This window comes from Gadus chalcogrammus, chromosome 13 (genome assembly GCF_026213295.1).
Source record: "Gadus chalcogrammus isolate NIFS_2021 chromosome 13, NIFS_Gcha_1.0, whole genome shotgun sequence".
NCBI lineage: Eukaryota > Metazoa > Chordata > Actinopteri > Gadiformes > Gadidae > Gadus > Gadus chalcogrammus.
The window spans coordinates 14,730,628-14,754,834 of NC_079424.1; the positions used below are offsets into that span (position 1 = coordinate 14,730,628).

Consider the following 24,207-nt stretch of genomic DNA (forward strand, 5'->3'; position numbering starts at 1 on the left):
CACCACATGTATTTACGATTCACTGTAAAATAACTGCATATTGTAGAAACACTAGCCAATGATGGTCATTCAATTGTGGTGTTGGACCAGCAAGTAGGGGTCTGGAGAGCATGGAAAATTAGTGCTGAAGATAATTAAGATGTTGAGGGCTACAATGGGCTACAATGGGTACAATGTTATGGGGTCAAACAGTTCAGCTTTCGCAAGCGGGAAAAGGTCCTAGATTTTCTCATGAAATATAGATCTCAATATCTTTGATGAACTTGGCTCGATTAGTTGTTAAAAACAAAAGCAACAATAGCAACATTATATATTATCTAATTTACGCAAATAAATGTATAAGGTTATATTTACATTTATATATAATTTACAGTTATCGCTAAAATATTATGACATATACAATGAATGGAGAAATTACCAATTACAGCTGGGCATCCCTGAGGCCCTGGTGGAAATGAAGACTGAAGACCTAGGACCTTCACTGATTTTACAGCGTATAGTTGAATGTCTGTCCCCCCCTTGAGGAATAATCTAGCCATTGCAAATAGGGAGCAACAATACTAAATATTTAAAAAATGATCTAATGTTCTGCATTTTTCTAAACTGATATTAAACTCTAAGCTGCTTCCTAAAATGTATGCCTGCTTTGTGTAAAAGCGGCACCGATTACAACCTAGCACAGTAGGCTTAATATATGAAAATAATGGGTCATTAAATCATTCCTAGACTTCAGATATGTATCCGTGAAATCGTAATATTTATACAATTTACATACATACATACATACATACATACATACATACATACATACATACATACATACATACATACATACATACATACATACACACGCACATACATGCATGCATGCATGCATGCACGCACGCACGCACGCACGCACGCACGCACGCACGCACACACACACACACACACACACACACACACACACACACACACACACACACACACACACACACACACACACACACACACACACACACACACACACACACACACACACACGATAGTGTTTGTTCGTTTTCGACGAACCCCACCCGCCTGCCATAGAGCCGGTAGGCTCCGGATGATAAAACAGGTGGCTCCATTTTCGGACGGACCAATGAGAAGCCGGGATCACGACAGCTCTGTGGACGTCAGATTTTATAAAACAACTGCAATTTGGGTCTGCCTGCCGGAGGAGGGTCTCGTTTCCTCTCATGTCGCTCTCTCGGCTCTTAATCAGAAAATCCCATCTAATGAAAGCAAGTGTCTCTTCTGGTGGGGGGGTTCTGCCATCCGAAACCGTTCGGCTCTATCTTTGTAAAATAGGTAATGAACGACGAGTCAGCACCGGACAGCTGCACGAAAAACTCTGGGTGCTCCAGGTAAGAAGTTAACGCACTGCTAGCTACTGTGCCTGAGCTAATGTCCTAGCATAATATAACAGCTAATCATAGCAGATGTGCATGAGATATTACATTTGTAATTGCACATGCCACATGGCTTTTGATCACTGCGAACCGATGATGCAATCTTCTATGTAACGCTATCTTGGTTAATACGATATCATCAAAAACTCATGATGTATTTTAGCTGATTAGCACACGTGTGTTAAAATACTACTATATTAATATGACATAATGTATGCATCGAACATTCAGTAAACTACGTATAACATTCATTTAATGAAAGGAAGTTGTATTGCAGTGCATAGCACATCGGTGCAGGCTTGAGGCTACGTGCTACTTCAATGGTTCAAAGTAATGCATGCCATTGAAGGCTGTTTAATTCCCTCTAGTATTGAGCAAATGCTGGCTGTGAATCCCGGAAAGACGCCGATCAGTCTGCTGCAGGAGTATGGAACGCGGATAGGCAAAACCCCAGTGTACGACCTGCTGAAGGCGGAGGGACAGGCCCACCAGCCCAACTTCACCTTCCGAGTCTCCGTTGGTGAGATCAGCTGCACCGGCCAGGGCCCCAGCAAGAAAGCGGCCAAACACAAAGCAGCTGAGGCTGCCCTGAAGATGCTAAAAGGAGGCCTGGGAGGTCTCATTGGAGTTAGCGTCGGAGAAGAGGGGTTTATAAGTGTTGAGGAAGCTGTTGAAGAAGACAGGTTAGCAGAGCATCTAAAGTTCCTCCCTCTTTCGGTTTGAGGAAGTGTGTATTGTGCACTGCAGTGTATACTGTATATGTTCCAGACTTTTACGCCATTATTGGAAGCAATATCATTATGTTAAAGTCCAAGTGAGCATAGTGTTTCTACATACTGATTTGGCTTTGCCGATATGAAATATGTTAACTGGACCTCTTTTGCAGCACCCAAATCGAAATGAAGACATCCAGCACTTCACAGCAGTCAGAATGCAACCCTGTGGGAGCTCTGCAGGTAAACTATGATCACAAATCCAATTCATTAGTATAAATGTGAACAATATAGATCTTTCTCATGAAAGCAACATTTAATTGTACATGGAGCTTTCTATCTCTGTGTCTGTCATGTGCCCGTGCATACGTATGCATTTGTGAGTATAAATATTTCCACACGTACAAATGCTCCCCCAAGGAGCTGGTGGTGCAGAAAGGCTGGCGCCTTCCCGAGTACACCGTCACCCAGGAGTCCGGCCCAGCACACCGCAAAGAGTTCACCATGACGTGCCGAGTGGAACGATTTGTAGAAATAGGTAAGAATGACTTCTATGAGACGTGCAACATTTGTTTGTGTATCCTGATCTAGGTGAACGTGAATACAGTGTATGTAAATGTATGCCTAGGCATATTTTAAGCGGTGCCTTTTGTGCGGTAGTGCAACAACAGCGTTAGTTGAAATGCCCTGTGATCAGATATTGAACATTTGTTAACAAATGCAGAGTTTTGAATAAACAGTCATAACTGCTGTCCATCGATCGTCTGTTCACTCAGTGAACCATGAGAGGATGGCTCAGCCCAACGCAGGACAGCATACGATACAATCCTCTGGTGTGGCTGTGTGACCTAAGGCTCCTGTCCCTCGGCAGGAAGCGGCACGTCCAAGAAGCTGGCCAAGAGGAACGCGGCGGCCAAGATGCTGGCCCGCATCCACGACGTGCCGGTGGACCTGAGGACCCCCAACGAGGCGGACCCCGAGGACGACACCTTCACCATGGTGAGCGACCAGAGACCCCGACCCCCCAGTAACAACGCATAGGATCCCTCTTATGAACGCTCCATTCAAACAGTCGTACAAATACGATTTTGAGATTCAATTCGGCATGTCGGGAATGGAAGAGAATGCTGAAAATGTAGTGGCATTGTTGGGTATACTTTTGTTTTCGCGTTACGTTTATTCGCTTTTTCTGACATTGTGTTTTGTTTTGCCATTATTGTACATTGTAAAACCTCAGTATTTCACGAAGTGAGCATTTCCTCGTCTCAATTCCGCAGAACATGGGCAGCCGGGCGGAGTCGGGGAAGTGCAAAGGCCTGGGCTGCACGTGGGACTCGCTGCGGAACTCGGCGGGGGAGAAGATGCTCCAGCTGCGGAGCCACCCGCTGGGCACGGCCCCCGACTGCACCTCCTGCTCCCTGCTGACGGACCTGTCGCTGGAGCAGCGCTTCGACGTCAGCTACCTGGATCTAGGTGAGAATGCTGTCGGCGCCGGGGCCGTGGCGGGCGTTATAGCTCATTGTTCCACTCAACAGTATATTGGTCTTATTTTAAAATAGAAACGGTGTGGTGGACCCAGTAAGTTTCTGAATAGTTTCCCTTTCGGCATTAGCTGAACATTATGTTTTTTTATTAATGTTTACCTCCAAACTTGAACATATATTAATTTTGAGAAGTAAGATCAACAATAATCAAGGAAGTGTATGCTGTTTAAAGATGAGTACCTAATATTAAAAATAATATAATTTATGAAATAAGATGTACTTTATTAATAATGGTATATTAACTACAACACTGGAAGTGTGCATGCAGGCCTGCAGCCGCGTACCAAACATGAATTGGTTTGAGCTGATGCTAGTGCTGATCTCGGTCAATTTAGTCATGTGTTCGTCTTGTTCTTTCAGAGGAGCGCAGTCGGAGCGGCTTCTGCCAATGTCTGGTGGAACTGTCCACCCAACCAATCACGGTGTGCCATGGTTTCGCTCCCAACACGGACGCTGCGCGGGCCAACGCCGCCCACAATGCACTGCAGTACCTCAAGATAATGGCCGGAGGAAAGTGATACGACCACCACCTTGTGCTTTCTTCTTTCTTTCTATTATATTCTCAAACTTATAGTCAACAGCAACAGAGCCATGTTGAAAGCCCCCCAATGAAAGCACTTCACCATGCGGATATTGCCTCTTTTGAACTTTTGAACTTCAGTTATTAGAGATGGAACTCAATTCGCCAAATTCCCCCATCGGAGTCTGTCCAATCGATCTCTTAACATTTTTAGCCAATGGACCTATGGCTGTACGAAATGTTGACACTGTTGCACAGATGTCTCCAAAAATATCCCATCCCCATGTGAAAACACGTATTCTAATATGTTCAATCAACAGTTGTCTGCCATTCAGAAAGGAGCAGGGGTCATAGATTTGAAAATAATGAACTCTTGGAAAAATTGTGCTTCCTTCCTTATCTCCACTTCTATAGTCGGATGACATCCAAATCACCAGCCATGTTGCTAAGAGACTTTTCAAGCTGCTAAGACTTTTTCAAGTAGACCGTTATTTTAAATTCATCCATTTTTAGTCATCTACTGTTCCCCTTTGATTTTAAAGATGTCAAATTAAGAATTCTTAATATACCTTTTTCCTTTAAGTGTCTCCTCTTTAAAACGGTTTAGTTAAAATTTGTATTTGATCTATTTATTTGACACTAACTTAAAGCAGCGGTTAGGCTTGCATAGATATATATTTTCCTTGTTACCTCAATGTTGGATTGTTTTTACATTCAAAACCGTTTTTAGATAAAAGTAGGTATTGCTGGCTCCTTGCGCAGTATAGTGTACATTTTAAACCTTTTGTTTAAAGGATTTCAGGATGTATGATTGCATCTACACTGAAGGTTACTAATATTGCATTTCATACTCCTGAAAAACGTACCAATTGAATCTGGAATTGTTTAAGTTTAAGCATTTAATGGTAGCCATCTATCTATTGGAATCCTTTCAAATCTCTGCATACAATCGAACAAAGGCTATTTCTTCTTACCTCCATTGGGAACAATTTGGCCATTAGTTAGTATGGAGTATGTGGACTTTCCTAATTTGTCCCCTAAATACCAATGTGGCATGAACAAATCCATTCTGTCAAGGACCTATGTATGTCTATGACCATGTATGCACTTGCTGTAAACCTTTTTAGAAAGTCCCTATTGTGATGAAGCTACATTTACAAAATGTACTGCATTTCCTTTTGGTCATGAATTATATTATTCTTTTTTTTTTAACAGCAGACATCAATGTGTGTAGATTAACACCTTTTTTGATGCAAATGTTTTACTTCAAGGGCAAACAACAGTACAGGCGGTGCACCTGAGTGAATCACTGCCTTTTGCACAGCATCTCGCAACCAAGTGTTCCTGAATCTACCTCGAAATGTTAGCAGACACATTGGCACAACTACCGTGCAGTCTTTGACAATGTAAAGATAATTCCTGTTTTTGTTTTTCTAATTTCGGAGTGTTGACTCAATTATGTGAGCTAAATTCTGTTTCCCTTGAAACATTCTGTACCATATTGCAAAATGTAGCAATATAGCCAAAATGTCAAAATGACATTTTATTTTTCGTCACATAAAAGCACTGGGTTTAATTGAGGATGAAATAATTGAAACGTGCTGTAATTTGTTTAGTTATAATACTTTTTACATTTTATTCAAATAAATAGTGAATCTTAAACCAATGATGCCATCCGAGGGTCCAGTCTGTTGAGCAGCCCTGTCAGCGCCCACCCCTCTCTGAAGAGCTGCAGACCTCCTCCTCCGCGAAGCCGCTGCTGTCTGACTGCATGCTGTCTCCACGCTCCAACATCGCCGCTGCACCGGGACACATCCAGCACATCCACAGTCAACCCCTGAAGACACACTCCCTGCATCCTATGATTCTGCACTGTATGACCTTTTAAGCATATACACCTTAATATATAATTATCACCCATGGATTTAATGCGTGTGGACATTAAATTTGTGAAATGGATCACAATCACAGCTGAAAATCCTACATGCGATGCAATACATTCTGTTGTGAGTGAACTGTTTGTCTGGTAGTTCAGTGACATACTGAATGTTCTTCAACACTTTGCGGTTGGTCTGCTCTTCATCAATAATTGATAAGGGGTTATCTTAGTCATTATGCTGTGGCACATGAATGCTAGGATTCTGCCTCTGAGCTGCTGCTGTTTCCAACACTTTTTGCAATGACCTACCTTTGCACTGACTTTTTGTTATAGTTATTTGTGTACTTTCGGACTGTCCAAAATCCTCTTCTCCAGCGCTGCTCACCTGATGGAGAAAAAAAGTGACAAGTAGATAAGAACTGTGATGAATTAATGAATGGTGAATCTAAGGCAGTGGAGCCCTATTATTAACATGAAACAAACCGTACCTCCTCGATTTCAAAAGAGTTCGCCTGGTGTAATTTATTTGAGATGTGCTTCAATTTTGGATGTTTCAATGGACTGAGTGGCTTTCCTGTCCCTCTGCGGAGAGCCTCCTTGGGACAATTTGAACTGGGATCGAGGCCTTGTGCCGCTAAGGATATGACATGGTCCTCTTCCCAGCCTGTGACCGTGTTGCAACACGATGGGTGAATGCTGCCGGGCACCAGTTGATGTCTTAACGTCAGGCCTCCTCGACTGGCATATTTATTTAAACGGGGATCGGCCGAATCCAATCGACAGACCTTCTCCGCATCGGAGTAGTTCATAGACCATCCTCTGCTTCTGCTTGGTGATGGTTCACAGGTCTTATTGGATCGGTACGGCCCTAAACATGTCCTCACAGGACTGGTCTTCCTCCCCGAAAAGACTTGAGGTAAATGGTTTGCGTCGCCGTAGTCTTTCGCTGAACAGCAGACGAGGGCGTGGTGTTGTGAGTTCTCAACTATCGCTGGGAATATGATGTCGTGGCTGACCCTGATTCCCCGGGGGGAATTTGCAGCTGCGTCACCAAGCGATCGTTCCGTCGCATCACGGTTGCGATCCGCCTCTTTGCAAATACGCTGCCACTTTCTTCGAGAAGCAGTTTCCCCTGATTCGGGCCACATGCTGACTGAGTTCACCGACCTGCTCTTGTCAAGGTCTGATGACTCCACTCCAGTCCGATCGGACTCGACCATATCTAATGGCTCGCCGGTCCCCACTCCTTTGTGACACCCCGTGTTGCCTATCTTCTGCTTCCGTACGTCAGTCCCAGTGATCTGCTGCACAGGCTCCTCTTCTTCTTCCTCCTCCTCCTCTTTGTCCCTGTGTGGATGGACATCCAGAGACGGCTCCAAGAAATGCAGTTTCTTGGGAGCTCTGATCTTGGCGTTCTCCAAGACGATGCCCACCACCTCGGGCAGCCCGGGGCGCCTCCTCCTGGGCGAGGCCAGAGGGGAGCAGGCGCCGTCGGAGGCCCGCCGGGCGCCGCCGGTGTACAGGCACATCTTGGAGACGGTGTCCTTCAGCCTCTCCACCGGGGAGCGCGGCTCGCTACGGACACCGCTGACGGCGCTACGGAAGCGGTCCAGCTTCTCCACGGGGGACAGGGCGAGGTTGGGCTCCAGGGGGGCCAGCTTGGTCAGAGGCGTGCGGGACACGTGGGAGAAGAGCGAGTAGAACGCGTTCGCCGTGGCCGTGAGGGCTTCCACTTGTCTGAAACGGCCTGCAGCAAAGAAAAATGGCTAATTATGTCAAAGCTGCCGACATGCATGGGGAATAGTGGATGCATCAGTATTCATGACGATGCAACCCAGTGGGAGCTCAACAGGTAAACTATGATCACGAATCCACCAATTCAGGAGCTCCCACTGGGTTGCATTCTGACTGCTGAGAAGGGCTGGATGTCTTCCTTTCGATTTGGAAGGTCCATTAACACATTAATAACGGCAAAGCCAAATTAGTATATAGAATCACTACGAAAATATTTCACTATTAGATTACTGATATTGATATTCAACGTGTTTTTTCCTAATATCAAGAACATAGGGTTTCCCTCTGGAAATATGTGTTAAACATTCTCCAATGTGTAAACAGGAATAACATGAAATAAATCAAGGTCAAAGGTCAAACTGTATTCCTCATAAAATAGACATATAATAAAAAACTAAACCGGCAATAAAAGTGTATGTTGATGTGTCAAAAACTAAAGACAATGGTGTCATCAGTTAAAGTGACACCATCAAGCGAGAATCCCGGCTTGGTTGGAGATGCAAACCCCAGCCGCATCGAGCCAGACGACTAGTAACTTCTGTCTACGGGTAGATTGGTGGGCAGATCTGTACATCAGTCATCTAGGGGGACACTCCCACTTGTGATCTCACCCAGTCCCAAGAGAGGACCTATTTTTTAACTGCCTGTAAAGGCTTATCACCCTCAAACCTGTTGGTAAAAAAGGGGCCCTTTAATATACTTTGACTGCTAATCCAGAGGTTGCAAGTTTGATCCTGCAGAAGTTGGTAGCGTTAACCCTTTCTCCCAAGAATGTATTTGATAAAACAATCCATACAGTATTATAGAACGCCATAGTGTATCCACTTCAAAACTTCCTTTGATGCACAGTTTCAGCAGCATCGTTTCACAGCACAGTTTACAGCCGTGGTCTTACTGGCGATGGAGAGGTTGGGATCCTCCTCTTGTATCCTCTGCAGCTGGGACTGGAGGAAGAGGCGGAAGTTGATGCCCTGGAGCTGGGAGTGGAAGGTGAAGAACCTGGGGGGTACCCGTGCGGGGGGCTGCGGCATGTCGTGGCCGAAGCCCAGCTGGAAGAGCGTCTCCTCCGCGTCCTCCGAGCAAGACTGCAAGACCTCTGACACACTGGTGGGACACACACACACACACACACACACACACACACACACACACACACACACACACACACACACACACACACACACACACACACACACACACACACCCCACAATAAGAAAGGTTATGACACGGAGGAAAATACAGTAAAATGGAAGCAGACCGTCTGGGCTTTTGGTGCTAGCCCCCCTTAGCCCCCCTCCATCTGGTTACGGCCTCACCTTGAGACGGTTTTAATGCTCGAGAAGGACGGACAGCTGGAAGCCATACTGTTTCCGAGGTTCAGAGAAGGTGGCTTCTGCCGTGGATTGCTGCCAATAGCAAACAAACCAATGATGATGAAGAGCTTTTAATGGATACCGCACACACAGCAGGTAACTTCATGTATAGGGTTTTGAAAAATATTTTCACATCAGTAGTGGAACTCTTAATCTGTTCATTGGTGTACCCACAGTCCACAGATACAACAATCCTTACAGACTTTTGAAATGTAAACTATAGTTTATATACATAACATAAGGACAGGTTGTCCAGACACTGACCTAGTGCTGGGACTGCTGTTCGATGTGTTGCCCGGAGGTGGCAACAGTGAGAGGCTTCAGTTCAATCCACAACAAAGATGGAAACAAAAAAACATTACAAAAAGGATAGCAGTTCAATAAGATCAATGTGTTTAAAGTTGACGCTTCTTTTTATACAATCAACCTACATTTGGCCAACAAATTCCTCATACTCTAATTTTTGTCTCAATGTGTTCAAACAGACCACTAGTAAATCACTTTTCCCCTTGGGGACATTTAAGATTTACTATAGCTTAACAAGCTGTCATTACCTCCCTTTCTGCGGAGGGGGGGGGGGGGAGCAAGCTTACTGCATGCACTAAATTGTGAATGATGTTCATTTTCTAAAGCTGGAATTGTCAACCTCTTGTAAATTAAAATAGAAAAAATAATGCAACTCACCCTACTAGTGATTTACTGTCTCCATGATTGATTGCAGATGCTATAACAGAGTAGAACAAATCTCATTGGGTTTACCTTAGTAAGACCTCAACTACATCATACACATAAGCACAGTTTATATATTACATGCTACAATATCTATTACTCGTGTTACAGGCTTTTCTGATAATCTTTATGGGATAGTTGCATCTTATTGTTATTGTACATGCATCTTATTGCATGTACATCACTAGGCTTGGATAAGTGTAAACAGTTTGCATGAATTCGATTTACAAACTTTTTATTAAGCTCAACTTCTTCACTAATGTGACATAACTTGACAAAGGACCAATTATAACATGCAAGAAAAAAGTCGAATTTGAACAGCGGAAGAATAAACTTACTTCCTGTTCCCTTAACAGCCTAATGTGGTAATGCAGAATCTAACACAATATCTCTCAATTCAAAAAAAAAGAATTTCCCTGAATGCAGAACCTCACCCAACATCCTGTACATGTAAATATGGTCTTTTTATCTGCAAGAATGTTGGCCTACGTATAGGATGTAGACAAATGGAGATGGAACATTTAATTTGGGCAATTTGAGTTGCATGACAATAAGATCATATTAGTTTTATGTTTATCAGTTGTTCTAAATAAACATGATGCATGGAATCAAGCACGCAAAACAACACATTCATAGCATAAGCAAAGGTAATAAATAAAGGTCATTCATTTTTGTATGCAATGCCCTGTAAGATAATTATGGTGTGTGAGTGAGTGATTTTCATGATTTACCAAAATTTATACCTTGTATAAAGTGTGTGTGTGTGTGCGTGCGTGCGTGCGTGCGTGCGTGCGTGCGTGCGTGCGTGCGGAGGGGAACTTAGATGTAAGCACTCACCATCAGCACCAAGGCTTAGGTCATCATCACAGCTAGTTTTCCATGTATGCTCTGATGAAAAGTTAAGTATTTATTTTAAGAGTAATGCAGGCTAAAGCACTTCCAAATCTTTACAAAACATACATGTTATTCATTCCAGGGTTTATTTTCACATATTATATTGTTTAATTGACATTTTGTACTTGTTAATATCTACATGGTTGTATATATACAGTATATATATATATATATATATATATATATATATATATATATATATATATGTTTACCAATACTTTGTTTAGTTAATCACAAAGCCTGACTGTACTGCTCTGACAAATGTGTACTTTCAACATACCAGCATTCAGGCCACCAGCGTTCTCTGATCCTGTCCCCATCCTGTGAGAGGTAGCATAACGATATCAATCTCAAACATTCAGAGTATATATGCTATTCCTCTCAACTCTTCTTCTTATGTAACCACACTCACTAAAAGTTCAGTTATGTAACACAGGCAGAATTTATTTATTATTCCAAAGATAGATATTGTTGAATGTTATCATGGGCTATACAGGTTATACTTTCTGGAATATACTTGATCTTGTCAGTATTTCCATTCATCTATCAAGGTGTTTTCCACTGAAAGCTGGTCCTAGTTTCTCTGTAAGACAGTTCTTTAATCAATAGCAATGTCACACACTCACCCACAACCAAGAAGCCAGCTCTCAATCTTTCCATCGCTGCATCCTGTGCAAAATCATGCATGTGAGGGCTTAGTGAGCAATGGCCATATACAATTGACACATATAATAAATGCTACAGCCTTCATTTAAGAAGCCCTTTAAATGCTCCATCTTTAATTACCATGAATGTTAAGTCATCTGCACTGAGCTTAATGAAGAAAATAAAGAACACAATAAATTAACTTATTCTTCCTCAGGAAAAAAAATCCATATGTTGTTGAACTCTGCAATCAACGTTTTTACTCTATTCCCTTAAATAATCTATACGATTTACAATGGTATATGCAGCATTCTATAATCTAAAAATGCTTTAGCTTAGATGCGTAGCAAACCGACCATCTGAGATGATGCTATTAGATGAACTGGCTGTGGATGAGTGGAGGTTGGAGGATGGGTCACACTGTGGTCCAGGTAGGTCCTGGACGTTCTGGTTGTGCCACGAATCTTTGCTGCTCTGGATCCAGGTTTGATGCCTGACTTTAGAAGAGGGGCTATCCATCTGCCTGGTTCACAAACAATCTCCTGCTGTGTGCCTGTTACTACTAGAAAGATTACAATATTAATAGAAGGAAAATACTTATCATTAAAGGGGTTTAATTCACAGAAAACCCTTAGTCCTACTTAATTGTAATAATTGTAACAACATTAATCATTAAAATGCCCTCTTCTGGTACCAGAGCTGTTATTCAAAACTTGATTTACCTTTCTGGATTGTTGCCGCTGACCGTGTCTACACATTACCACACCTATAGATCTTTCTATGAGACTAGCCAACATTACCTCAACTAACTGGTTGTTTCACTTTGAAACTGCAGTTTGTCGTTTCCTGTTCCAACAACATAGATCTCATCACCACTGTTCTGCAATATATTCTTCCGATGATATCCAGTTTAAATGACATGCATGTCTGGTTAAATTGTCGCTACTAAAAAGTGGTCAAGAACTGAGTAGTCAACTTTAACGTCAACGTTTGTCTAATATTAAGTAAAAACGTGGGAGGAACATCTTCATGCTATGCACATTTGTAAGTCAACAAAAAATGAATCTAACGAATATGCTACAAAAATAGCCATTCGGTAAGCCAGGCCTGCACATTTATGTTGCGTGAGTATGTGTAACACGCGTGTATATTTAATGTTATTAATTTTTGCCGGTTTAAGGACACCTCCCACTGAGGGGAATCCTGTTTACATCTAGATGTGTAGATGGGCTGAGACAGACAGCCCACTGCATAAGAAATCCTCCCACCCGTGAACGATTTTCTCCTCCCAGCGCGGTTAAAGCCATATGGTTACAGTCAGTGGCTTCATCTCCACCCTGATTACTCCCCCTCTCCCTCTTCCAACCCACTAAAAGCTTCAAGGGAGTGACCAGGAAGGCAACGCTTGGACTTTGCTTTGCTTTTCTTCCCGCCCCTGAATTTCCAATGATGTGTGATGTATACAGCATCGTCTAATGTTTTCTGACCGTGGATTTGGGACTCAAGTAGAGCGAAAGTAGAATGATTATGAATGCTGTACTACTAACGTGTTGTAATTAATTATGGCGCCATGGAATTGGAAAATAGGTATTCTTGTCAACGTCAATCAGAAATGAGGCACAACCTACCATTGAATACGCCCAACCCAATTCTCCGCCCGTGTTTGAATTCCATTGGTTGACACAAGGCGTTCACGACAATAACAATTCCCATTGGATTGAACCAACAGTCAATCTTGAAGGCCGTTCAAACGTGTGCGCTTCTTTTGACGCATTTACACAATCAGAAAACACGCAACATTATATCAGGCGGCAGAAATGAGCTGTTAAAGTGTATTTGTGTCGCTTATTCGGATTGATGCTCAGTCAATGCATTGATAAGTGTCACATCCGAATTAGTGAGCTGAAAAACGAATTAAAGTAGTATGATATATTTGAGCTGGACTATAAAAATGATAACTATTGTAGGTGATCTACTTCAAACGTATGGTATTTACAAGAAACATGTCGGTGGCTAAACTGCCTAATGTGGATTTACAAATAAGATATGGTAATTATCAATTGGTTATTATTATTAATACATCGTTGTGGTTGTTGTTGTTGTTGTGTCGTAAAGAAGGGCCACAGTATTCACAAATCAAGCGCTCCCCTGTTTCTTCTTCACCGGGAAGCCTATCAAGTTTGTGTGAAGTTGTGAAAAGTTGTCAACCTAAAAAGGAGCTGGAGAAACTCCTCCCGTCTTGAAAATATGAACAGTAAGTTAACTTTTTAAACAGTAGTCTGTAGCAGTGAGAGGAGCTATAAGTAAACTATTAGGATTGAAGAAGTCGTATATCGTTTAACTCCTCCCGGGGGGCATTCAATATGAAATTGTAAGTTTTAAAGCCACCATTTAAACTAGTTTACAAGTAGTCACCCACTTACTTTTTCGCCAGTTGGCTAACAATTTTTAGCCAACTAGCTAGTAGCTAACTGTGAGATTTAGCAACTTTTGATGCTTAATGGGTTTCATTTGCAGTCGGACACACCTGGCTTATGTTAGCAGTAGCTGCTGCGATAGCTCCATTTAAACAGTTTTGGTAAATGTATCTCCATATGAGATGAGCTAACCAGCTATCTGCGTATCAAACCAGGTCTTCCCTCGTACACTATTCTGATATATCCCTGCCGTTCTGCAGCTACTGACCCTTGACCACTACGGTGTCTTTTTTAAGTGAAGGTTCAATTCAAACATAGCCTAAATCGTCTGGATGGCACGTATTTCGTATGCAAGAGCAATCCTCTCATCAACTCTTCTTCCGTAGACCCGCAGCCAGATGAAATGGCCGCTATGGAGAGCGGGGGAGACTTCAACCAAAAGAGAAACACAACTCTACAAGTATGTACACGGTCCACCTTAGTTGTTATATAGCGGAGCCTTTGCTGTGTATCGTTGGTCTCAATGATTCCCTTTCGGCTTCTTCGATGGCCAGTTTATGGTCGATTTAGTTAGACTGATTAGTCGGGCGTGTTGGTATTAGCATGGTTATACGTTAATCGGTTTGGTTTTATAGAAACGTTACAATTTGAGTGTGTGTTGTTGATTTCGAGGAGCACATGTCACCGGGGTGGGGAAAAGGCAGGTAAATTCGCCCACACTGGGTGTTCCCGTCAGGCCCCGCTCTTCATGTGCGTTTTGCTCAGCCCATTTGGCTGTCCTTGGAGGGGGTGGCCTTAGCGGAGTGAGTCAGTTTATAGGGTAAAATAAAGTGTGGGAGGGAGATGGGTGGGATGGGGGAGGGGATGCAGAGTCCCGCCGCTGCTCTCGAAAAAATGTGGTCCCACCCATTCTCCCCCTCTGCTGCCACACACACACCCTCTCATTCTGTCCCCACAACCTGTGTTGCTGGCTGCTTAAATGAGAATCGCTTGACATTGTTGAAGGATTATGTGCATAGTGTTGTATCAACTATCATTTGTAAAAATGTAATAATTAAAAAATGTAATTGATTGTTAATCAGGTATACCTCGCATATCTTTAGAATTAGGGATTGCATAAGGAAAAGGCTGTGCTCCATTTTAGTGACATTATTGAATGCAGGTTTAGTTTTATTGTAGTACAATTTATGAGTCCATTAACATGGCAAGTCCCCATACATTTTTATATTTTAAATGGATCCCATAACTATTTACAGGAACAGCTAACAAGATTTACCCTGGTCATAGGCCATTCTTATTGAGATATTTTTTTGTATTTTATTGTAAATTGTAAAAGAGTTGTCTGTAATAATTGTTTCCTATTTTCTCATGGTTTCTTTCCAAGGACTCCCAGCCATCTTCTCTTGCTCTGTTGGCTGCCACCTGCAGTAGGATGGACACCCCTGGGGAGGGCGATTCTCCTTCAGATCAACAGTCCAACCAGCAGCTGGACTTGAGCCACGGGGTCATGACGTCCAACGGCTGGCAGGTCATCCCCGTCAGCCTCCAGGCGTCCTCCAGCGGTTCCACCGTTTCCACCGACTCCTTAGCCAACTCACTAAAGAACAGGCAGGTGATCTCGACGTCCACGGTGGGGGTCCAGGGACAGCAGCAGTATGTGGTGGCCCAGGCGCCGACGATGCAGGGCCAGCAGGTGCTCACCACTCTGTCCAGCGTCATGCCCAACATCCAGTACCAGGTCATCCCCCAGTTCCAGACTGTGGATGGCCAGCAGTTGCAGTTTGCCCAGGCCCAGCAGGATCCCAATTTGGGCGGAGGGCAGCAGTTCCAGCTTGTGTCGACTGCTAATGGCCAGCAGATCATAACGACCACCAACAGAGCCGGCGGAGGAGGCAACATCCTCACCATGCCCGGTCTCCTACAGGGCGCCATCCCCATCCAAAACCTAGGCTTAGGTGGGGGCCTATTGCAAAACCAGCCTCAGTTCCAGTTGGCTAACATGCCCATGTCCCTCAATGGAAATATCACTCTGCTGCCCGTCAGCACCGGGGCAGGTGGTGCGGATGGCGGCGGGGATGCAGGCATTAATCAGCTGCTGCAGCAACACCAAGCCGTGTCCACCAACAGCGGCACAGGATACCTCTCGGGCACGACCACCGTGACCACGCAGACCGCCAATTCCTATGGCATGGCCCAGGTACAGAACAGCAACGGAGTGGTGTCGTCGTTTCAGCACAATGCGGCGTCGATGGGTGTCCAGCCGGACAACAGAGACGGACAGCAACAGCCTCAGCAGATCCTCATCCAGCCCCAGCAGCTCATCCAGGGCGGGAATTCGCTCCAGACCATCCAAGCCAGCGCCGTCGGGGGACAGGTGTTCGCCACTCAGGACGGTCTTCAGAATGTGCAGATCATGCCCAACACGGGCCCCATCTTCCTGCGCACCGTGGGCGCCAACGGCCAGGTGAGCTGGCAGACCATCCAGCTGCAGAGCCCGATGGGGGGGCAGATCACGCTGGCCCCGGTGCAGTCCCTGCCTCAGCTGGGCCAGGCCCAGGGAGCCACGGTCAACACGGTGCAGATCCCCGGCCTGCAGACCATCAACCTCAACACGCTCGGCAGCTCAGGGCTGCAGATGCACCAGCTGCAGGGACTTCCCATCACCATCGCCAACCCGTCAGGTCAGTGTGTCCACTGGGCCGGGTCTTGAGCCATGGCTAGTTTTCCTAGATGGTAAAACAAACTCAAATTATATTGTACTGGTTGAGTCCAGTCCATCTTGGCCCATAATGCTGAATGGCCACATTTGATATCGTCATTGTATGTCAGTGGCATGACTGGTTTAACCAGTTTGGCGTCTTGTGTTGGCATCCACATTTGACGGTTTGATCTGAACGTGACAGTTGGACTACGAGAGCAGGTTATAGAGTAGGTATTATTTTCCATTACAGTATTTTTTAGCTACAGCTATCTCTGCCCTAAGGGGTGTAACTGGTTCACGCCCATCGTACAGTAGTTCTTATCAGGTCCGAAGCGCTCTCCAGTAATTAGTTCATAAATCTGGCCCTGCCCAGTTGCCCGCTGTCTGCCAACTTCTTACTCCAGTTTATTTCTAATGAACCATATATGCCTCATCTGATTGAACATTAATAGTATTCAGCTGTTATCATATGACTTCACCATGACTAGTTCTACGCATCCTTTTTTCTTTCGTCCTGATCATGAAATCTTGTGGCTAACATTGGCCACAAAGGATTTTACTTTCACTACGTGCAAATGTCCAATGCAACTATTGAAAATACATGAAATAAATTAAAAAAGTTTAAACCATAATGTTCTGAAGACCGTTTTCCCCCCATTGAATTGTTCTGGTTATGTCTCCATGGATACAGGCGATAATGCGCAGACGGGGGGAGAGAGTCTGGACGACAGCACCGCCATGGACGAGGAAGACGTCAGCCCAACCCCTCAAGGAAGACGCAACCGCAGGGAGGCGTGCACCTGTCCTTTCTGCAAAGATGGGGAGGGCCGGTACGTGACCTGCCTTACCTGTCATCTTAGTTTGACGCCATCGCTGGCCTCTTTGATGAAAGATGATACAATGGTTCGATCTAACCCAGGAGCTATGCATGAAAGTGTTGCATGGCGTTTACTTAGGACCCGCTCCACCGGAGCGTTTCAGCGTCACGCCAGGAGCATATAGGCCAATATAGAATAAGTAGAATAAGGAGTGCTCAGCTCTATAGGGTTTGTCCTTGTTGTGTCGAACAACGCAAGTGGATCATGCATACAGTACATGATTAGTCATTTAAACTTCCAACCACCTCAAATGACCGCACCAATTGTCCTCCATATGTTTCATTTCTTTAAATTGTCCTTGTATAAACAATGTATGGGGTCGTACAACTCGCTGTGTTTCTCTACCTTATCCGTGATTGCAAATGGAAACTTACGAGAAGATGCAAAGTAAACAAGAGGTTCATAGTCTGTGGAGGGACACAGGGTCGAAGTTATAAGAGGGGCCTACATAACTACTTATTTCATTGTATTTGGTATGGGGGCGCCACATGATCCCTATGGTGAAATCATAATGCAGTGAAGGCGGATGGGTTCTTCCTTCGAAGACAGTTTATTCACAGAACGACACGTCAACGTGTATGGAAATAGATTACCTCAAGCCTATTTGAGCATTTTGCTACTTGTCAGTGTAGCAGCTCTCATTGATTGGACGGGAAGGCTATGTGATGTTTGCGGCACCAGTCTTGGCAGGGGGTAAACTGAAATATTAGTTTTCAAATTGCTTCCAGGATTAGTCGGCCTGATCAACAACGCTGCGCCGTTAATTTTTTTATTTTAATTTTGTCTTTTACTTGTAAAGCACTTCAACCACAGAGCGGCAGCCCTGAGTAATTACTTGATGTACAAAGCAGCGTCAAACTCCAGTTTTGATTTGAGTTTTTTTAGCTACTACAGGTTGGCTAATCGTTCCTCCTCCCAATGTGGTGCGGTCACCGAGTGACGCCCTTTCTTGTCCATTCCACAGCAACGACCCCTCCAAGAAGAAACAGCACATCTGCCACATCCCGGGCTGCAACAAGATCTACGGCAAGACGTCCCACCTCAGAGCCCACCTGCGCTGGCACACGGGGGAGCGGCCGTTCATTTGCGGCTGGTCCTTCTGTGGCAAGCGCTTCACACGCTCCGACGAGCTCCAGCGCCACAAGAGAACGCACACAGGTCAGCTTTTACACCACGACGGCATTGTAGGGGAAACCTTTTAAGTTCTGGCTTGTATTTGTCTGGGGTCAAAAGGTAGCAATGGTGTTTCTAGTTCTAACGGCTTGGACTATCGCGGTGCTAACAAGTGCGTTTGTTTTGCCATGCAGGTGAGAAGAAGTTCCTTTGCACAGAGTGTCCGAAGCGCTTTATGCGCAGCGATCACCTCTCCAAGCACATCAAGACCCACATCAACAAGAAGGCGGCGTCGGCAGCCACTGGCACCGCGGTCTCGGTCGACGGCGGTTCGCCGGCAGCCGGCTCAGAGGCCGGTGCCGACGCGGTGTCGGGCAACGAGCAGCACACCCTCGTCACCATGGAAACCCTGTCGGCCGAGAGCATAGCGCGTTTGGCCAGCAGCGGCGTCAGCGTGCTGCAGGTGGACCTTCACCAGATGAATGGCACCAGCTTCTGAGAGAAGCGGGAAGAGGAGACGTTGGTTGGGGCTCCAGAGAGGATCTGACTTGAGGCTCACATCGGAGGGGCTTCAGGGCGAAAGAGGACGGGGTTGTGAATCCACACCGCAAAATGGACCCTGTTTCTCTTGGCGCTAAGGCGGGAAGAGCGGACGGTCACTATTTTAAGTATCTATGGCATTTATCAGGTCTGGGTGAGTAGAGTGGAGGGGTTCGTCAATGTTGGCTTTAATGACATTGTTCTCTTTTAAAGTCAAACTATCGTTGTCATAAAGGGAAATGGCACTACAAAGCCCATGCAACAGCCAAATTCACTTCTTTAGAGATTGCAATAAAACATACACATTTGATGTATTCAGAAGGTATCATGCGACCAGCCTTTACAGCCTTGTTTGCGAAAAGGTAACACTATGGTTCTATGTCAGGCTTAACATGTTTAGACTTTGAGGCCTTTTCAGCGACCCATTGATCTCAGGTGTTTTCTAGTCGGTGACCGACCCACAGCTTGTGTAAAATAATCTACCTAGGGAATGACTTGTTGGAGCCATAATTTAAGCAATATTTGGTTGTCAGGGTTCGCCAATTGCCTAGAGTCATGCTTAAAAATTACAACCTGTACAACACATTGGATGATGATCAATGACTTGAGGATTTGTGTGAGCATTTAGGAATACTGAAATCCTTGAGACCCTGTGGTACACTTAAAGCCATCATTCTTTGATATGTCCATGGCAATTGCAACCATTTTTTGTGTATTGTATTTTCAAATAATATAAAGGCCTCTTGACTTGGAGAGGATCACATTTAGTTGCAAGAGATTCTTTATGAGCCTACCATACAATCTTATGTTACTGTTGCATTACAATTCTAGATTTTGTTTTGGAACTCCTAGGCCTTCTATTATACGAACATGTTCTTTATTCTATAAAGTATATATCTTCCAAGTACATTCAGTTTGTTCTGAAGCGTCGTTATCACCTTGGTTCTTGACTAGGCTGAAGATATGACAAGTCATACCCCACCCCCCTCCTCCTTCCCCTGAATAGTTGTTTAGTTTAATCTCAATATGAGGATTTGTGTCCAATGTCATCCAGATGGTGTAACTAAGCTCAAACCAAAGGTTCATCTTATTTGTCCACGAGAGGAATTAATTATGTTGTTTCCTTGGTTTGTGAGGGTTTGAAACAATGTTGGCTCTTATAAATGCAGACTCGGAACTGGAAAGGTCAGCATTAGGCGGATGCACATTTTCTTGTCAAATTTGATTCAGGGGTCTAGGGTGACTTTACTCAATGTTTAATTGAATAGTCCGTTAAGAATGAGTACTTTGTCAAATGTAATTAATTTGTAACCTCAAACTCTTTTTACTAAGTTGATGGAAAAGTGCCCTTATGCATCATGTTTTGTTTTAATGGGGGAGGGTTTTTATATTGTGTATACTTCTACAAATGCCAACAGCTGGATTAAAATTATGACTTAAGTCACATTGTCACCTGTTGAATTCACCACATAAAAAGACCAAGAAGTTTAATTAAAACAAGTTTATTACAAATTAAACAATCACATTCAATTGAAACGAGAACAATATAATTAAAGGGCTAGTTATCCTTTTGTAATTAAAACCAAATCACAAATCGTCATCTTCCTCCCCATTCTTCAGTTTGTCAGTGAGGCTAGGTAGGAGGAAAAGTTAAATAAAAAAAGATCTTTGAGCAAATGGTTTTATTCCCTACACTAGCTTAACGTTAAGCACCCGTGTTGCATACATGATCACTTCCTAACCCCAAGCCCCTGAAGTTTAAAGGCTTTAACTCTGGAAGACAGTCCTATGTGGAATCTGAATAAAATAGTGAATTTAGATAAATTGCAATACAAGTAAGGTCATGTAGAACTACCAAGCGGTGTTTCCATGAACAGGGTCTGAGGCCAAACACCCACCTGCTGAGGTAGGAGTGGACATCGGAGAAGCCTCGGTCCTGCGCCAGGGGGAAGAGGATGCCTGTGGGACAGCGGCCCTCCCTCTGCCGGCAGAAGCTGCAGTTGCAGATGCCCCGACACATTGGACAATGCCACTCCTACAGGATACAGACATTAGGACATTGTTCAAGTTCAACGCACAACATGACTGTTAATTGCTTAAGTCTACATTGTGGCTGCATCCCACATTTTTTTTACAGCACACAAACCACTCAAGTTACATCCATTATCGTCAAAAGAAAGTATGGAGAAAAGTGTAGTCATAATGTTTGCATATCACCGGATCAAGCAGAGCCTTTTTGACTTCTTCTCCATATCGGTTTTTCAGACATGGCCCACAGAACTGCCCGTGAATCCCGCGACACGCCTCATTGCGGCAACATGTCTTTGTGTCAATGGTCTTCTGCCGACACTGGTGACAGGTAGTGCCCTGGAAAAGCACCTTTATTGTCAGTTATCCTTCTAACAGTTGCGTGTCAAAACCCGGTCTTGAAAGCTGATAACGAAACAATTTATTATTTATTTATTATTTATTAAGTGCTCTAGGATCATGTGACAAAATAAGATGGACAGAGTACAGATAGGATCTGGAAGACATAACATTTCCTTGAGTGAATTACATAGTTGAATCCCAGAGGTATGGGACATGATCTCAAAGTTAACATCAAATTCTACTCCACAACTAGAGCTATACACAAGTGACTACATGGGATTAGGTTTCTTAATCCTCATGAAGTGACCATTATTTGGCTCCAATTGTTGAGTTGTTCATTTCATGAAATTAGTTTTTTTTTTTTTTTTTAATTTACATTGACTCTGTCGTAGACCTTCTCCGTCATTTGGTCCGCCACCAGCTGGAGTTCCCCCTCAGTGATGTCCTCCACCGGCCGCACCACGTGGGGTCTGGTCTGGCTGGGCCGCGGCATGCGGCGGCGCGGGGCGTGGCGTACCTATGGATGGGCACAACAAACAAACACTTGTTTATGAAGAGGTGAATAATGCAATGGCAGAATAAAATGTATGTGGATGCGAAAAACAAGACATCAGTAGTGGCTGCACCAACCCATCCCACAGAAGAGTGAATATAATATATTTGGATGGTTTTCTGATATTATTATTATTAGTAGTAGTAGTAGTAGTATTATATCAATCCTAACCCGAACCCTAACATTGAGAGCCAAGTGTACGATAAAAAAGGTAAAGTTGAGATAAGTGTTGCTGACTTCCAGCAGCTCGTCCTCCAGGCTGGGCTCCAGCTTGGGGTCCCGGGGGCCCGAGGGGTCCTCACAGACCCCCATGGAGCGGGTCTGCCTCCGGGTGGCTCTCTCTGGGTTCCTCCGTGACTCCCTGACGGCGTTACCGGACCGAGGTGTCTTCTGTAAGAACAAATTAACAAGATCAGCATCAACCTGGTCTATCGAACAAGGAACAGAGTGGAGGAAACTACAATGACATTCGTGAGAGGGAGGGAGGGGTTCTGGGGGAGTATCATACTGCTGAAAGTGTTGTTGTTGTTTTGGGCAGAATATCCGTGTTCACTTTATCATAAATCGGGGAACGTTGTAGGTCTGTGTTGGTTCTTAATGTGTTTGCACGCACAGCTCCTTTCTCTTTGGCTTTTTTGGCGTTTGGTGTGTGTGCTGTCAGAATCCCTGCGCCTCCGGGCATCTTCTGCAGATCTGCCATCAGCTGAGCCAACTGTAAAAGAAGAAAACACGGCAAGCTCAGCATAGAGAATGATTTTAGAGTAACCATGAACACAACACAAAATACAGGGATGTCTTCAGTTCTGAAAGTCTTTTCATGTCTGTTTTCCTAAAATGCATTATGCAAAACAAAATGCTTTATGCAAATGTTTTTTTCTACTGTGTGTGTGTGTGTGTGTGTGTGTGTGTGTGTACCATCGCTTTGTTGTCCTCGATGGTCCGGGCCCTCTTGGATAGGAAGGTTTCCTTTTCGTCACCCTCTGAATCTGAACCACATTTAACAGATAAAGGGGCCATGGCCTGCTCTTCCTCTTCATTCTTCACACGCCTCTTCTTCCTTGGATTAGCCATTTTCTTCTTAACAACTAGTTCTTCTGTCTCTTCGTCCTTGCTCACCTTGCCATCCTCTTGATTCGAGTGAGATGTGTGGGAATGCAGGCGGAGGGACACCCTCAGAGTGAATGGCTGAGCACCACCAAACCGTTCAGAGGTAAGGTTGTTCTTGTTGAGGGATTGATGAGGAATGGCCTCCAACCCATCATCAAAGCCTGCATTCTGGTGGCAACAGAGGTAGGTTTTACAAAACATTAAAATTTTTGATGCAACTCACGTTAACCTAAAGCCATTGCTTCTTTCCTAGAAATGTGTTTTGTTTGAGCAAGTGTTGGAATTGATTAAACTGAATAGAATATGAAGACATGTTAAATATATCGAAGTAGGCGTCTCCCACGTGGTTTACCTGTTTGTACCGGTAGCCTGGTTCATTTTCAGAAAACCCATGAAATGTTTGATCATTTTCAGACTCCTCTGCAAATATATCTGCGAGCTCTTTTGTGAGGGAGGGTATTGTCGAAAGATCTTCCTAAAATTAGTGAAATACGTTATACGAGCAGCCCATTGAATTCCACGTTTATTTCTATCAATTAATTGCATTTGCTCCAGCCGGATTTATTTTGAGACAGGTAGATTTGGCAAACATTACCGTTTTTTCCATCGTAATTTTCAATTCCGTGTTATATCCGCAGGATTGCCGAAGTCCTGATTTAAAAGTACCGCCTTTCTGCAGGTAGTGGTTACGTTAGCAAAAATCAGAATTGGGTGTGCATGTTTTGTTTACTGACTACGCACAGGCGGACGTGACTTTCATTGTTAATAAACAACCCCGCCCGCCTGGTTCATCCCTGCCTAGACAAGCTAGGCCACATAAACAAGAGCAGACTTTGCTGATCTTTTCATTATTTGTAATTTCTACAAAATGTTGGAACATTTAAAATGAACAATGTTGTGTTAAGAATCAATGTTAAATCGTTGATTTTGAAGAATTATACAAACATTATAAATTGTGTGTGTGTGTGTGTGTGTGTGTGTGTGTGTGTGTGTGTGTGTGTGTGTG

At 44.0% G+C, this 24,207-nt stretch overlaps 4 protein-coding genes across 8 annotated transcripts; 2 read left to right on the forward strand and 2 right to left on the reverse strand.

Annotated features, from left to right (window-relative positions):
- The first annotated feature begins 1,138 nt into the window (after positions 1-1,138).
- tarbp2 (TAR (HIV) RNA binding protein 2) lies at positions 1,139-6,146 on the forward strand. 2 transcript variants are annotated; one of them, XM_056605283.1, is made up of 7 exons: positions 1,139-1,385; positions 1,799-2,113; positions 2,317-2,386; positions 2,564-2,681; positions 3,015-3,142; positions 3,421-3,616; positions 4,048-6,145. In XM_056605283.1, exons 1-7 carry the CDS (start codon positions 1,333-1,335, stop codon positions 4,203-4,205), a joined length of 1,038 nt encoding a protein of 345 aa, XP_056461258.1. In that variant the 5' UTR covers positions 1,139-1,332; the 3' UTR covers positions 4,206-6,145. The 2 variants fall into 2 exon arrangements, with proteins under 2 accessions (XP_056461258.1, XP_056461257.1); XM_056605282.1 differs by having other exon boundaries at positions 1,153-1,385; positions 2,997-3,142; positions 4,048-6,146.
- Positions 4,696-12,999, reverse strand: tespa1 (thymocyte expressed, positive selection associated 1). 3 transcript variants are annotated; one of them, XM_056605272.1, is made up of 12 exons: positions 12,791-12,999; positions 11,879-12,084; positions 11,504-11,546; positions 11,158-11,198; positions 10,821-10,871; positions 9,939-9,978; positions 9,519-9,572; positions 9,198-9,287; positions 8,776-8,984; positions 6,575-7,833; positions 6,396-6,471; positions 4,696-6,006 (listed from the first exon to the last, which is right to left on the reverse strand). In XM_056605272.1, exons 2-12 carry the CDS (start codon positions 12,039-12,041, stop codon positions 5,912-5,914), a joined length of 2,121 nt encoding a protein of 706 aa, XP_056461247.1. In that variant the 5' UTR covers positions 12,042-12,084; positions 12,791-12,999; the 3' UTR covers positions 4,696-5,911. The 3 variants fall into 3 exon arrangements, with proteins under 3 accessions (XP_056461247.1, XP_056461248.1, XP_056461246.1); XM_056605273.1 differs by lacking the exon at positions 12,791-12,999 and adding an exon at positions 12,245-12,780 and having other exon boundaries at positions 11,879-12,081; XM_056605271.1 differs by lacking the exon at positions 12,791-12,999 and adding an exon at positions 12,245-12,780.
- Positions 13,000-13,285: 286 nt separating this feature from the next.
- sp1 (sp1 transcription factor) lies at positions 13,286-21,903 on the forward strand. 2 transcript variants are annotated; one of them, XM_056605274.1, is made up of 6 exons: positions 13,286-13,776; positions 14,326-14,399; positions 15,324-16,620; positions 17,332-17,470; positions 18,483-18,676; positions 18,826-21,903. In XM_056605274.1, the coding sequence occupies exons 1-6, from the start codon at positions 13,770-13,772 to the stop codon at positions 19,128-19,130; spliced, it is 2,016 nt and encodes a 671-aa protein (XP_056461249.1). In that variant the 5' UTR covers positions 13,286-13,769; the 3' UTR covers positions 19,131-21,903. The 2 variants fall into 2 exon arrangements, with proteins under 2 accessions (XP_056461249.1, XP_056461250.1); XM_056605275.1 differs by lacking the exon at positions 13,286-13,776 and adding an exon at positions 13,783-13,893.
- Positions 20,664-23,946, reverse strand: LOC130401479 (cell division cycle-associated protein 7-like). Its single transcript, XM_056605281.1, has 9 exons — positions 23,797-23,946; positions 23,554-23,676; positions 23,010-23,369; positions 22,708-22,806; positions 22,332-22,484; positions 21,918-22,058; positions 21,389-21,538; positions 21,070-21,206; positions 20,664-20,804 (listed from the first exon to the last, which is right to left on the reverse strand). The coding sequence occupies exons 1-9, from the start codon at positions 23,806-23,808 to the stop codon at positions 20,759-20,761; spliced, it is 1,221 nt and encodes a 406-aa protein (XP_056461256.1). The 5' UTR covers positions 23,809-23,946; the 3' UTR covers positions 20,664-20,758.
- Between the last annotated feature and the right edge of the window lie 261 nt (positions 23,947-24,207).

Excerpts from the sequence above, each read along its gene's own strand:
- tarbp2 (XM_056605282.1), top strand. The coding sequence starts at position 1,333 with ATGAACGACGAGTCAGCACCGGACAGCTGCACGAAAAACTCTGGGTGC. Across the intron at positions 1,386-1,798 it reads AAAAACTCTGGGTGCTCCAG|TATTGAGCAAATGCTGGCTG; the intron begins GTAAGAAGTTAA and ends AATTCCCTCTAG. Across the intron at positions 3,617-4,047 it reads CGTCAGCTACCTGGATCTAG|AGGAGCGCAGTCGGAGCGGC; the intron begins GTGAGAATGCTG and ends TTGTTCTTTCAG.
- tespa1 (XM_056605272.1), bottom strand. The coding sequence starts at position 12,041 with ATGGATAGCCCCTCTTCTAAAGTCAGGCATCAAACCTGGATCCAGAGC. Across the intron at positions 9,979-10,820 it reads CCTAAGCCTTGGTGCTGATG|CATCTGCAATCAATCATGGA; the intron begins GTGAGTGCTTAC and ends ACTCTGTTATAG. Across the intron at positions 8,985-9,197 it reads AGCATTAAAACCGTCTCAAG|TGTGTCAGAGGTCTTGCAGT; the intron begins GTGAGGCCGTAA and ends GTGTCCCACCAG.
- sp1 (XM_056605274.1), top strand. Across the intron at positions 17,471-18,482 it reads TGCAAAGATGGGGAGGGCCG|CAACGACCCCTCCAAGAAGA; the intron begins GTACGTGACCTG and ends TCCATTCCACAG. Across the intron at positions 18,677-18,825 it reads CCACAAGAGAACGCACACAG|GTGAGAAGAAGTTCCTTTGC; the intron begins GTCAGCTTTTAC and ends TTTGCCATGCAG.
- LOC130401479 (XM_056605281.1), bottom strand. Across the intron at positions 22,807-23,009 it reads TCGAGGACAACAAAGCGATG|TTGGCTCAGCTGATGGCAGA; the intron begins GTACACACACAC and ends CTTCTTTTACAG. Across the intron at positions 21,539-21,917 it reads AGGTCTACGACAGAGTCAAT|GGCACTACCTGTCACCAGTG; the intron begins GTAAATTAAAAA and ends GTGCTTTTCCAG.